The 13,382-nt window shown below is 40.5% G+C and overlaps 1 protein-coding gene across 2 annotated transcripts in view; it reads left to right on the top strand.

The window, feature by feature from the left end:
* Positions 1 to 2,243: 2,243 nt before the first annotated feature.
* Positions 2,244 to 13,382, top strand: part of LOC134656895 (uncharacterized) — a 48,564-nt gene continuing 37,425 nt past the window's right edge. Inside the window, exon 1 of one of the 2 annotated variants that reach the window (XM_063512443.1) lies at positions 2,244 to 3,537. In XM_063512443.1, the coding sequence (XP_063368513.1) occupies positions 2,347 to 3,537 (1,191 nt within the window). In that variant the 5' untranslated portion in view covers positions 2,244 to 2,346. The remainder of the gene's footprint in view (positions 3,538 to 13,382) is intronic. The other variant, XM_063512441.1, reaches the window with a different exon arrangement.

The raw sequence follows: 13,382 nt of genomic DNA, 5'->3' as shown, positions 1-13,382 counted from the left end.
ACTCGATGGGTAGGGTGACATGTGTCATCTTCATATAATTTATATATTATCTACCTATCTTATACAGGGTGCTTCCTGTAACAGGAGCAATAAATTAAACTGTAGGCTGTACTCCTCAAACTGATCAACATTTGTTCAGCAACTTTTGAAAATAACTCATGTTTTGATTTTTATTACACTTTAAAGTTTATTCTAAGACGCAATGTATTGCAAATTTTGTTATGTTTAAAGCGTGACAAGCAACGTCAAACACACTGATGTCAGCGTACATTGAAGGCAATATTTATTATGTATGAAAAAGAGGAAGTGTAAAGGATTCATAATTTTTAAAAGTTGCTGAACAAATGTTGGTCAGTTTGAGGAGTACAGCCTTTAGTTTAATTTATTGCTCCTGTTACAGGAAGCACCCTGTATATTATCTTATCCAACATGTAATAAACTAGCTTTAACCTTTTGGACGCCGTGTCAAACACAAAAGCTGTCACTCAGACGCCACGTCACCGAAGTGTCAAAACTGAAATTGAACTTTATGCATATGCACCTAGGTCTATGTTGCTCTGTGGTCTATGACCGATTAATCCGTTTTTGGCGTTGGACCTACGGTGCGTATACAGGGTGCCCAGTAATTAGTGGATAACCTTCTAACCACCGACAGAGCACCTTAGGCTGGTCCAGAAAATGCACTTATGGGTCTAGTAAAAGTTTCGTGGTTTTCGAGATAATCGAACTTTTCTGTCTTTTTTAATGGCTAGCTCCATACTTCACTTTAATCACAATCTAGGCCATATCTTTGTCTGTAAAGATGTAATTAGCGTGTGTGATACCATTTTAGAATCAGTATTAGATAAACTATTTTTAAGAAAGTTGGCCATTCTGTTCTCCATACATTTTTTTTTTCACCACAAACGATCAAACTTATTGAAATTTTTTAAGAAAAAATTGATTGGAATTTTTTGTGTGGCCACCATAAAGCGACAACCATAGGTGGGAACGAAAGCTCCGATCGCTGTGTCTCGCTCCAACCTATGGTTATCGCTGCCACCGTCGCAAGTCGCTCAATGTCGTCCATTAAAAAAGACAGAAAAGTTCGATTATCTCGAAAACCACGAAACTTTTACTAGACCTATAAGTGCATTTTCTGGACCAGCCTAAGGTGCTCTGTCGGTGGTTAGAAGGTTATCCACTAATTACTGGGCACCCTGTATATAGGTCATTGGCGTCCAAAAGGTTAAAAAGAATATCGTATGTCAGTCAGTACCTTTTGATTTATTCATATTGCTTCACCAATCACTCTGAAACAAATGATAGTATATATTACCGAACTTGTTAGGTAATATGTTGGTCGTTACGGCCTATTTAATATTCATTATTATGCCATTGGAGTTATAAAACTAGAAATGGCTAATTATACCGACCTTGCACGCACACCACAACGCCCAGCGAAAATTCCGTTTGAACGTAACGATTTGATTTGAATATTGAGGTGATAAAATGTACTAAAAATATCAGATTTTAAATTTTTTAATGAGCGTAATCCATAAGTGTAACCTTAGACTATATAGAGAGAACATAGAAAAGTATATACACGTGATACACGGCAGTGAGAAGCCTCGCGGTAAGGCTGGGAACCCTCCTGCCAATGAGTCATCATCTTCCTAGCGTTGTCGGCTCACTTGGGGAGCCTAAGGGTCCGTGGGGCGACCTAATCCAAAGAATTGGCACAGGCACTAGTTTTGACGACCGCGATTGCAGTCTGACCTACCAACCCAGAAGGGAAACTAGGCCATTAGCCAGCAGCAAAGTTATAGGCTGGTAAAGATGTAAACCTGTGATCACTCAATTGTCTGTGGGCAGGATACGCACCTACCCCCAGAAATCAATTCGATTTTAATCAAGGCTTATCTTTTGATGACCCGATCATTTTCCTTTAGCGATCGATTACTATTAAAAATTTACATACCTAATAAAAATCAATTTTAGTGTTTACCATCTTGGGAATGTTGGAAGAGAAAACTGTTATCTCCCAATTTAATTAGCCGATCGACCTTCGGTTTCACTGCAGCAAGACAGTGGCATTCCATCACGTTGGTCCCGTCGAGAGAAATGCGGCCGAATTCGCAACGAACCACTGACACAATGCCGGTTCATCGGCGCCCGCGCCCGCGTCTTCACAGGTGCGTAAGCGCAGGCAGGTAGCGCCGCGCCCCGCCCCGCCCCCGCCGCCGCCGCCATCTTGAATTCCGCTCACTCACACCCCGCGCGCGACTCGCGGCCGTCGCACGTCCCTCTGCGCGTGCCAGTGTGTTCGTGTGATACAGTGTGATGTTGTGATAGTGCAGTGTCGCAATGGAGTCGACGCCGATCTGTAGGTGTCGCGTTCTATACTTGGGATCCGCGGTGCCCCAGCAGAGCAAGGACGGCCTCCAGGGCATACAGGAGCCTCTGCGAGAATTGTATCCGGATAAGGGCGCGACCAGCGGCGGCATCGACTCGTGGCTCTCGGTCTGGTCCAACGGGATATTGTTGGAGAATGTGGACGAGAGCGGCTCGCGGGTGGCCAGGTTTTTTCCCATTTCGAGTCTGCATTACTGCGCGGCCGTGCGCCGGGTCACCGTCGAGGGTGCCCCGAGATTCCTACCTCTAGATTCCCCGTTCGCGAGGGCCCCGGCGCCGCGGCGCCCGCCTCTCTTCGCGGCCGTATTGAGACGCACTCAGGGCATTAAGGTCCTGGAATGTCACGCCTTCATCTGCCGGCGCGAGGCCGCCGCCAACGCTCTAGTCCGCTGCTGCTTCCACGCGTACGCCGACAGTTCCTACGCTAAGCGTTTAGAAGCGGAACGAGCCCCGACAACGCTTCCGCCCGAACTCGACGAAGAACTGGAAGTGTACGATGGCGACGAGAACCATAAAGTGTGGGTGGGCGAGGTGGAGCGCGACGACGCTAGCGATGACATCCCGCATCCGACTCGAGCCCCACGACCGCGCCAGATCACGCGGCCGGCCTCCGTGCCGCCGCCGCCCCCGCCCCCGGAGGAACCTAAAAAGAAGCTAACCACAAAAAAGACCAAGAAGAAGTCTTCGGCCTCGGCCGACGAGCTGTACGCTACTATGCCGGGCCCGGCGCCGATGATGAACGGCCGGTCGTTGGGACGGGCCCCGCCGGCGTGGGCGGCCGGGCCGGGCGGGCACCCGCTGGTGCTGCTGGCGCACCCGGCGGCCACGCTGCCGCACGCGCGCGCGGCCACGCTGGCGCACCGCGGCCGCATGCCGGCCGGGATGCCGGCCGGCCCGTTCCCGCCCGGCCGCGGCCGCCTGCAGTACGCCACCGTCGACCCTCGCCGCTCTAAGCCGCCCCCGCCGCCCTCCATGAAAGCCGCTCAGAGCATGACCACCTTAGAAGCCGTAGAAGACGCCGGCGGGATTTACAGGAAGAAAGGACACTTGAACGAGCGCGCGTTCTCGTACAGCATCCGACAGGAGCACCGGAGCAGGTCCCACGGATCCCTCGCCAACCTGAAATTCGCAGCTCCACCGGAGGTAAGCATCGCTTATATTACGATTGGTTGTATTCTTTAGCGCGATGTTGTAAATGAGTCTTGCGTGACAGAGTGGCAATCGTTCAATGAATTATCGTGATTATGATTCGGTGTGATGCGGTAGGTTACGTAATATTTCTCGGTGCCTAGGCATAACTCGAGGAATGCGGCGTCTTACATCCATATCACGTGTTGCGGCAATGGGATGCTGGACAATTGAGAAAGTAGGCAATTGTGGTTTGACAACTTTTAGTGGGTTGAAGAAGATGAGGCTGCTGTGAGAGTGTCTATTTAGCACCTCCGGCTGGTTATGACATCACGTAAGTCAAACTTTATTCTAACTGTTAAACACAATTTGAGAAAAAGCGCCTCTCTACGGCCGCAAAAATTTTATTACCGTGAGATGGTATGAATATGATAAGATGATAACTACCATACTTTATTCACTTATGGAAGCGAGAGTCTTAGACCGCGGCATAAGTGGAAAGGACTATTATTAAATTAACCGATTGTGATACTACAGTATTCTATAGGTTCCAATAATATTTCTTAGAGACTTAAATAAATGCCTACATAACAAATCTCATAGGTCAAAACAAAAACCTATGTGCGAAAATGATCTGAAATCACAGCGAACCTCCCGTTGCCGGCTTTCACACGGCGTGCAAAAAACAGGGGCCGGGTGATCGGACCGGTCAGCCGGAGGTCGCGGGCCTGGCCCTCGACACACTTGATGGAACACCATTCATTACGCATGTATATTTAGCTGTCATGCTAGACAACATATTTAAGCGTAGCTTGCGTTTTGAAAAGTATTTTTCACCTCGGCAGTTCGAACAAGGGTACTTTGCTACTTAAAAACAGTGAGCAAAATCGCATTTTGCTCAACGAGTGAGACAAAATGAACAAAATACGATTTTGCTCACTCAGTGATTTTGCTCACTGATTTTAAGTGGCAAAGTAGTACTTTGCCACTTAAAATCAGTGAGCACTTTGAAAGGTACAGGTACTTTGAAAGTACCCTTGTTTGAGCTGCTGAGGTGAAAATTTAATTGTTGGTATATCTTAAGAAAACATGAGTGAATAGAGGTAAGTGATGAAGAAGGAATACATTTTTCGGGTTCTCTAATATGTTCTCACTGATTAGGTGAAAAGTTTTGTGAACTACACGAGATCAAAGTTATTTACATCTCGTGCGCTTTTGAGTCCCTTACTACGCTCAAGATTCTAAATTAGATTCACTCGCTACGCTCGTGAATCTACTATAGAATCTTTCGCTTGCACGGGACTCAATATAAGCACTCGAAGAAATATCAAACTTTGATCTCTTGTTGTACAAATAACTATTTTCTATTGATACGGTGGGTGGCTAAGGAATAAAAAATGAATTAAGTACATAGGTGTCATAGGTAGTAGATATCACATTCAAAGATATGTTTTTTTGGCAAAAAAACAAGTAGGTAGGTATGTTCGGTTTGTAAGCAGCTAAGCGCCACTTGCACAAACCCATTAACCCGAGGTTAACCGGTTATACCGTTATCCAGTGCTAAATTGAACTTGTAACCATGGTAACTCCAGGTTTAACCGGTTAACCCCGGGTTAGTGAATGGTGCAAGTGGTCCTAAGTGTACCAAATATTATTAAATCAGTAAATATGAGTTGTACTCATTTGACGAAAATATTTTAACCAAAAGCATTAGCGATCTGCTGGTGTTTTATAACAGTAGGTACCAAAATAATTAAAAGTGTATTATCTTAGACTGACTGAATCATCCTTTAACCGGCTTGAATAGGTATCGTATAGGTATTTATTGTGACTTGATGACCGCATTCCGGAAAAATCTTAGCAATGAATAATAAACCCGTACCTGCCTGGCATGTTCGGTCTTTGAAACAATTATTCGCCTTACGGCCCAGTGTTAAGACGCAATACAAAAGGAAATAACAGACTACTATTAAATTAAACTTGCAGTTTTCATAATGCTGTTATTAATTAAAATTAACTTAAGTAATTACCCGTAACTTTTCTCATACATCTAGCAATTCTAGCATCATGTTGTTTATAACCAGTAACAAACTCATAATGTGTTGAAAATTCCTAGCAGAATTTCCGCGATTTATAGCAAAGAAATAGGTATAATTATATTAACTAGTAGTTCGCCCCGAACTGAGAACTCGCGGTTCGCCTAAAAATAGATCAATTTAATGCACCTACTTAGTAGGCAAAGGATCGAAAACAATAGAAAACCACGTGCAAATAATAATATTACTAATATCTAAACCGAGCACTTTCATTTAATACCAAACTCGACCATAGGTCCCTACTTTTTTGCAAATAAGATGACCAGAATAGCAAGACCCCTCACAAATAGCTTTTTAGTCTTCTAAGCTCTTCTAGCTCAATAACCCCTTGATCGAGCCTGCTCATAATTTAATGACTAAAATATAATGCCCTCAACTACACGTTTACCCAATTTCATTTATATTAGACCAAATCTACTTAAGTTATTGTGTATCAAACTATCCTCTGATAGTTCAGCTTATAAACATCGAAATGCCGGGACGTGCCCCTAGCCAGCCGCGTGTCCCAAGTCGAATGTAAGAACTTCACTTCGCTTCGCTCGCTCGTTCGATTATGGTTTATAAAGTGATTATTTATTGCAAATACATTGAGATAAATGTAGAAGCGCATCATTTTATAAGTTACCTACTTTAATTAAACTAATTGGCATAGGTGCTCTTGACTTATATGACGTTTTATAATAGTATTTTAGGTAACAAAAACAAATGGTTATACACTGTCGTATATGTTTTTTTACCAAAGGTCCTTAGGTTAGGCGACAATTAACCTTGTTGGTATATTACAAACATAATTGTGTTTATAGGTATGAATAAAGCATATTTAAAATAACGTATACGTACCTATGCATGTCGCAAATGAATAAAAATAACAATAAGCGTGAACTCGGGTCATAATCACGCCGCAAGGCATAATTTCTTATCATAAATGTCAGCTATTCATTGCATTGCAGGTACTTACGTAATTGAATAGGAGGTAATGGCAGAAACAGATGCGCTGATTGCCAAGTTAAAGTTCACTTAGATGTGCGCAAACTATCTTTGAATTTGGTTAAAATTTTCGCAAGTTAATCTAGGTAGGTGTAGGTATACCTGGCTTCTTGAAATATACTTTTGTGTTAGTTTGTCCAGTGGGATTCTCTAATTTAGTCATAATCTTCAGGTACCTATTATAAACAAATGTCAAAATAAAGGTCAAAATTGAGGATTGAGCCTCTTTCCCCCATCTTTATTACCTATTGCATATTTTGCCTATCGAAGGAACGTTAATGTTGGGTTGGGAGTACTTACTCAGGAATCGTGAATTACAAACCTTGGAATAGCGGTCTCTAGTCAAATTGCAAAGTGTTGTCGAGTCAATTGAGTGGGATACGTTACGACAGCATAGTGAAGTGTTGACGCTTGAGACATTGGTGCCTTTGACGCATATTAAATTACTAGTAGATACCTTGATACAGGAAGGATTGAAGTACATATTGTTTTGGTAAGATTATTTGAACGATTTTTAGGGAAACAATCTGCACAGGAATTAGGTTACCATAATGTTATCTTTATTAGGAATGTCAGTTGCAATTATGATTTTGGTTAAGTCGATCTATGGTAAATATTTTATAATTAAGAAGCAATCAATGTAGGATTCTGAGCTGATATGATCATCATCACTAAAACGTTTATAAACCCAAGCTTAGTCACAGAATAAATAATAGTACTAAGTACAGAAGACTCACTCTCTAACAAAACGCGTCTGTTACGATCAGCACAGATATGGCCGCTAGATGGCGACAGCGCCACGCGCGGCTTATGGCTTTCCCCAAAATTGGGGCCGAACGGATGTACTTTTAGCTACCTGTAGCAAAGCGACGAAATCGCGGAGTGAGACACGCCTAGCTTAATAAAGTATTAGAGATCCTAGCCCGCATCCGGATGTAAGAGCGTCGTAATCGGCGCTCATCGGGTGTCATCGGACCAGTCGGGACCAGTTAAGAAATGCCATTAAAGCTGGAACATTCCGACCAGCTCCAAGCATTCTTAAAGCATTCGCAAGTGTGAGATGCTAAGGCCAACCAGTGTTAAGTGAGCTCTACATTCGAAATAATATAGAATAGACTTTCTGTATCTCGAAGTTTTTTTAAATCTTTGAATATTAAACACTCTTTTTTACCAAGTAAGCTTTTAGGATATTTTTGAACCTAAAATTGGTTCGAGTCAGAGCTGTTCCATTTGTGCTCTCTTTCAGGTTAACAAATACTATAACATAACCTTTTTCTTCTGCCCAACTCCAACCTTATAACTATTGATGGTCAGTCGAAGTTTTTAAAAACCCTGAAACTCGCTAAGTCCCCCTTGCAATTCTGACAAAGGACCAAAAATCCTGACATGTCAGGGAAAATCCTGCCGATGGCAACCCTACATATGTAGGGTCGCCCATATGGGCGACGATGACCGCTTCCCATCAGGCGCCTTATATCGTCAGGTGACAAGCAAAAGTCACTAAGTACCTCCACAAGTTCATAGCCATAGTGAACCATATTAGTACGTAATGAAGGTTGATTTTTGTTTTAATATTTTATAATAATTAGTGACTTTTGTTTGTCACCTGACGATATGCTAGTTAGCTAACTGTTATGTATGTACTTGAAATGCACAGTCGACAGAGTTCTTATGCTGGTTTAGTCCATCGATATACTTGCTTACTTGGTAAGCCGTTGTAACGACGGCCGCGCTTATAGTTAGAATAGCATACCTATTTCTAATTTTATAACTTGTTCTCGTTTTGTGAATGAGCTTTATGCGATTTTTATTTATAAGTAAATGTATAATTTCTCGATTAATAATCGCTTCAATAAATCAATTTTACGAATCTTCTTTCTGTTCCTATCTATCGTTATTCTGGCTGCTGTCTGGGGCTTACACTGACAAGTACCTACACTAGTGGCTCTGAGAGCTGTAGACCTTGCGAGAAGAGCTTAAAACTGAATAAATGTATGGCAAAAATATTTATTAAAATATAGTTATAGTACATGTAATATAAACAAAAAATTAAAAACTACATAAAGCTACAAACAAAAATTAAACGAATACGCTTAACCCGCGCTTGATAAATAAAAAATACGAAATTTTTAATTTTTTCAAAATAAAAAAATGAAATAAGAAACAATTATACGAAATTTAAGTATAAAAAAAAAACAAAAAGTTATTGTAGCAGTCGGTATACAATTACTGGGGATGGAACCAGGGACCTGCCGATGCAAACAAAAAAAGCGAACGTTTATAAAATACGCCATTATAGTTCTCACTAAAACTGACGAAATTTAGCTACTCATTCTCAAGTAAAAACTAAATATCTAAATACCGCCAAAACCAGCGATACAAATTTTCTGAATTTTTGGCCATTTAATCTATAAACATATCTCAAAAAGAAAAAACTCTTATGATACCGATACGACTATTTGTTTAGGCGGGAGCTATCACGACTCCGCCATTTTAAAAAATTTCCAAAAACCGGATCGACAAAAAAATTTTATTTAGTCATAGAATTCGGTCCCAAAATTTCACGAAAATCGGTTAAGAATTGCGACCTGTAGAGGAGAACATCCGGACATACAAAAGCAAAATGCCCGACTCAAAACCTAGACCTTCGCTACGCTTCAGTCAACAATTAACAGCACATATGTACCCGGTTACGCGACAACATTTTCATCTTCACCACTTATTTAGATGGTTGGCAGTCTTCAACTGTGCGTTTCTCCACAAACTTCTTGCCTCGCACAGCTAAACTGGAGTGAACTGTCTGCGGTATTTTCCGACCGATCTTCAAGAAAAAAGCGTACACTCATCTTAAAGGCCGGCAACGCACTTACAACCCCTCTGGTGTTGCAAGGTGTCCATGGGCGACGATCATTGTTTTCCATCATCTGCTCGTTTGCCTTTTATATCATAGATAGCAAAGAGTAAAGTAAGTATATAGGTAAAGAGAGCCCTCTTGAAGCATTTTATGGAAACTCATTTGAAAGCACCATCTCTGATTGTCCGCCGAAACTAAGTATGTATGTGTGCGTGCACAACTACATATGCATCCATACGTGTGCTTTCGCCCCACATAATATTAGGTGTACTTGGGCGGTTTACAAGTCAATTTTTTGTTTGATTTCTTGTAACTTATAAAAGATTTTTGATTACAAGATATGAAACAAAAAAATGACTCGTAAACCGCCCAAGTAAACCTAATATTATGTAGAAAAGGGTTTGAAGAGTGGGATAAATATAACAAAAACATAATAGTAAAGTATGTATTTTATTGCCTTCAATTTGGTATACAAAAATAGTACCTATGTCCATTTTATAATGAGCAGGAATCCACCGCTTGCAGCTTCTGACTCAATATCCAATTTCTTTGCAATCATTGTCACATTAGGAGAATTTTGGGTACCACGCTCTGTAGCTCCGTACACAGTTTGCTCCAAATATTCTTTAAAACACATGGGTAATGTTCTTTAAAACACTGAAGAATTTCAGGCATACATATGTATTATCTCTTGTCTAAGCATGTACCCTCATAGATGCGCTCTAGTTCCTCCCACGTGTCTTTAGCGGAATCAAACCCCACGATTTTTTGCAGAATGTCATAGGACATGTTTGTCGTGAACAAAATTGAAATTGCGCTATTATATTTTCGAACTTATAAAGGTCTTTTTCATCGCTATTTGCAGTGAGCGCAAACTATGGAATTTTTCTTTTTTACTTCGAGAATATCTAAACCTCTTGTCTTGAGCACTATTAAAAATTTAAGCCTCCAGGTGTTGTAATATTGAGAGTCTAATCTCCCTATTTTCGTGTTTAATGCTTGCTCCATTTTTACTCGGTTACACTTTAAATTTAATCGAGAAAACGTATGTATCTGTTTACGACATTTAATTTGTCTGACAGTGTGACAGTTAACAACAGTTGCTAAGGTAACCAACATTATAAATAAAGAAAGGTATTGACAAACTAGGTATGCAACCTTCTCAATGTTGTATTCATGCCTTAAAATTGTTTTGCAAAGAGTTTGCATAATCGGAGGTCAACTTTACGCACTTTTTCTTTCTTTCTAAATTGACGCCGTCGTCCGCCATCTTTACTGACGCCAACTATATTCATAGTGTCCCCTCCCTGGAAAATAGCATGAATAACAAATTCTATAATCGTTTATCCATAGAGCTTTGAGCACTAACTTGACGCTTAAAAACAGACAGAATTTACATAGGTAACAGCATTATCTATAAACACCGTTTTATTAGCAGTTTAAAAACCCCACAATTGCTTGTGTTGAATAATTAATATAATTATGCATGAGCTCATCGCGTGGCGTCAGCTTTAAGAAAAAACTTTACACACGATTTAATCAACATGTGGTTTTTGTTTATGTGTAAATGTTGAGTTGTGTTTTTATTAAACAAAAGAAGATTTTATGAGTGACATTTTCGCTAGTAGATAACTAGAACCGTCGATTCGCTTTATTTATATTGTAAATCTTGTCTTGGTACTTTTGAATGAAATAGGTAAGTTTGCGGACCTTCTTATCGGAGAAACAAGTGGCTACATAATACATAATCCACAATATTTTTTTCATATTTGGAGCCCAATGCTTGATTTGATATCCTTGTATGTACTTTTACTTGTGTTTTAGCTTTTGCTTGTGTGCTATGTTTTTGCTGCGAGACCACGGGGACAACACCGTCCTCGAAACGTTGGAGGTAAATCTTAAAACATAGATACGCGATTAAGTCCCGTCGTACAATTTAATGTGTAAAAATCGTGAAAGTTTAAATCAGAGTGATACTGTATTCAGCGAATGGGCTATCCGAGCGCGTTGAACTCTTTCACACGCAGATCTATTTTAGTGCGTCATTTATTCGGCCGGGTATATTTATCTTTACGTGTTGGCGGTTATCGCCCTACATACAACAGCTGTGTTCATATTATACCTCCCTCGCACTTACAATATGATCAGTTAGGCAAAATACTAGTGTACGATTAATAGGTGCGATATTAAATGTTAAAAAAAACCGGCCAAGTGCGAGTCGGACTCGCGCACAGAGGGTTCCGCACCATCAACAAAAAATAGAGCAAAACAAAAAAAAAAAAAACGGTCACCCATCCAAGTACTGACCCCGCCCGAACGTTGCTTAACTTCGGTCAAAAATTACGTTTGTTGTATGGGAGCCCCACTTAAATCTTTATTTTATTCTGTTTTTAGTATTTGTTGTTATAGCGGCAACAGAAATAGGTACATCATCTGTGAAAATTTCAACTGTCTAGCTATCACGGTTCGTGAGATACAGCCTGGTGACAGACGGACGGACGGACAGCGGAGTCTTAGTAATAGGGTCCCGTTTTTACCCTTTGGGTACGGAACCCTAAAAATGAACTTTTTTTTTAAATGGCTAGATTTCCCGGTTTAGATATAATCGTGCAATCTTACTAATAGCCAAGGCTAATTATGTTTAAAATTGATACACAGTTAGTAGGCTAAATTATGTTAAAAGTCCTGTAAATCAGACTAGATCAAAAGATCTAAATACATATAACATGTACCTATACACCTACATATATATTTTCAATAAGTTCTGGTATAGAGAATACTTTAGTGTCAACAATTTGTTATTAAAGTTAGGTACCTACCCGTAGTAAGCGTTCAGTAGATACGGTAATAAAACGAGGTAACTTATCTTTGTTATTATCTCCAATGACCTTTCGCTGACCCGTCGCTGTGTTGACTTTCCTTCCATTTGTTGAGTAAAGTACGAGTATTTATACTTGGTCAACCAGATCTTGACAGTAGAAAAAGGCGGCAAATTTGAAAATTATAGGCGCGAAGGGATATCGTCCCATAGAAAATTTGAATTTCGCGCCTTTTTTTACTGACAAGATTTGGTTGACCATCTATATGTATTAGAAGTGCGATATACACACATTAATTCACACATATACACACAGTCACATTTTAAGCTTTTATTTTTGAACCGACCGTCTTTATTATCTTTAGTTACATGAATCTAATATAACTGCATGGGCATGAGTGGTGGGGATAACTGACAGAACGGGATAGTCTTATGTATCTTTCAGTAGGAGTAGTAGCGAGTAGAACCATGAACAAGGTTGTACCTTAGGTCCTTTTGAAATGAAAGCCGTTCGTACTATAAACAATTATAATATTCTTCCAAACAAGTCTCACAAACAAAATATAAAATTACACACTTAATATTCTAAAGCAAACAGTTGTTAGCTAGTTTGCGCAGGTGACAGCGCCATCTCTCGGTGCATTTGGAAACCGACCACCACGATATGTGTGTTTAAAGGTGACTTGGACATACCGCCCACCAAGGACCGAATGTCCTTTCTGACTGTCCACCATTGCAACATTAGCCACTTTACATGAATAGTATTAAGCAATGTACTCGTATTCACTGTTAGACACAATTAGCAGCTATTACATCTATGACACTTAGTTTATCTATCTAACAGTATTATTATTGCATTGCACACTTATTCACTTACTGGTAATACACAAATTTTAGAAGTGGGGCGTTTTATCACGGAGTTCTTACATTTCAAAGATACCACTCTCGTTAATCCATCTGAGCCAGGATATTTAGTGAGGATTTTACCAAAAAGCCACTTACTAGGAGGTAAATCGTCTTCCTTCACCAAAACTATGTTCCCGATTTCCGGTTCAGGGGTCTTGAAGGCCCACTTGTAACGATGCATGAGATGGGTTAGATATTC

Source organism: Cydia amplana, chromosome 19 (genome assembly GCF_948474715.1).
Source record: "Cydia amplana chromosome 19, ilCydAmpl1.1, whole genome shotgun sequence".
Taxonomy (NCBI): domain Eukaryota; kingdom Metazoa; phylum Arthropoda; class Insecta; order Lepidoptera; family Tortricidae; genus Cydia; species Cydia amplana.
The sequence above is the reverse complement of the archived record's forward strand: the minus strand, read 5'-3'. Positions and strand labels throughout refer to the sequence as shown.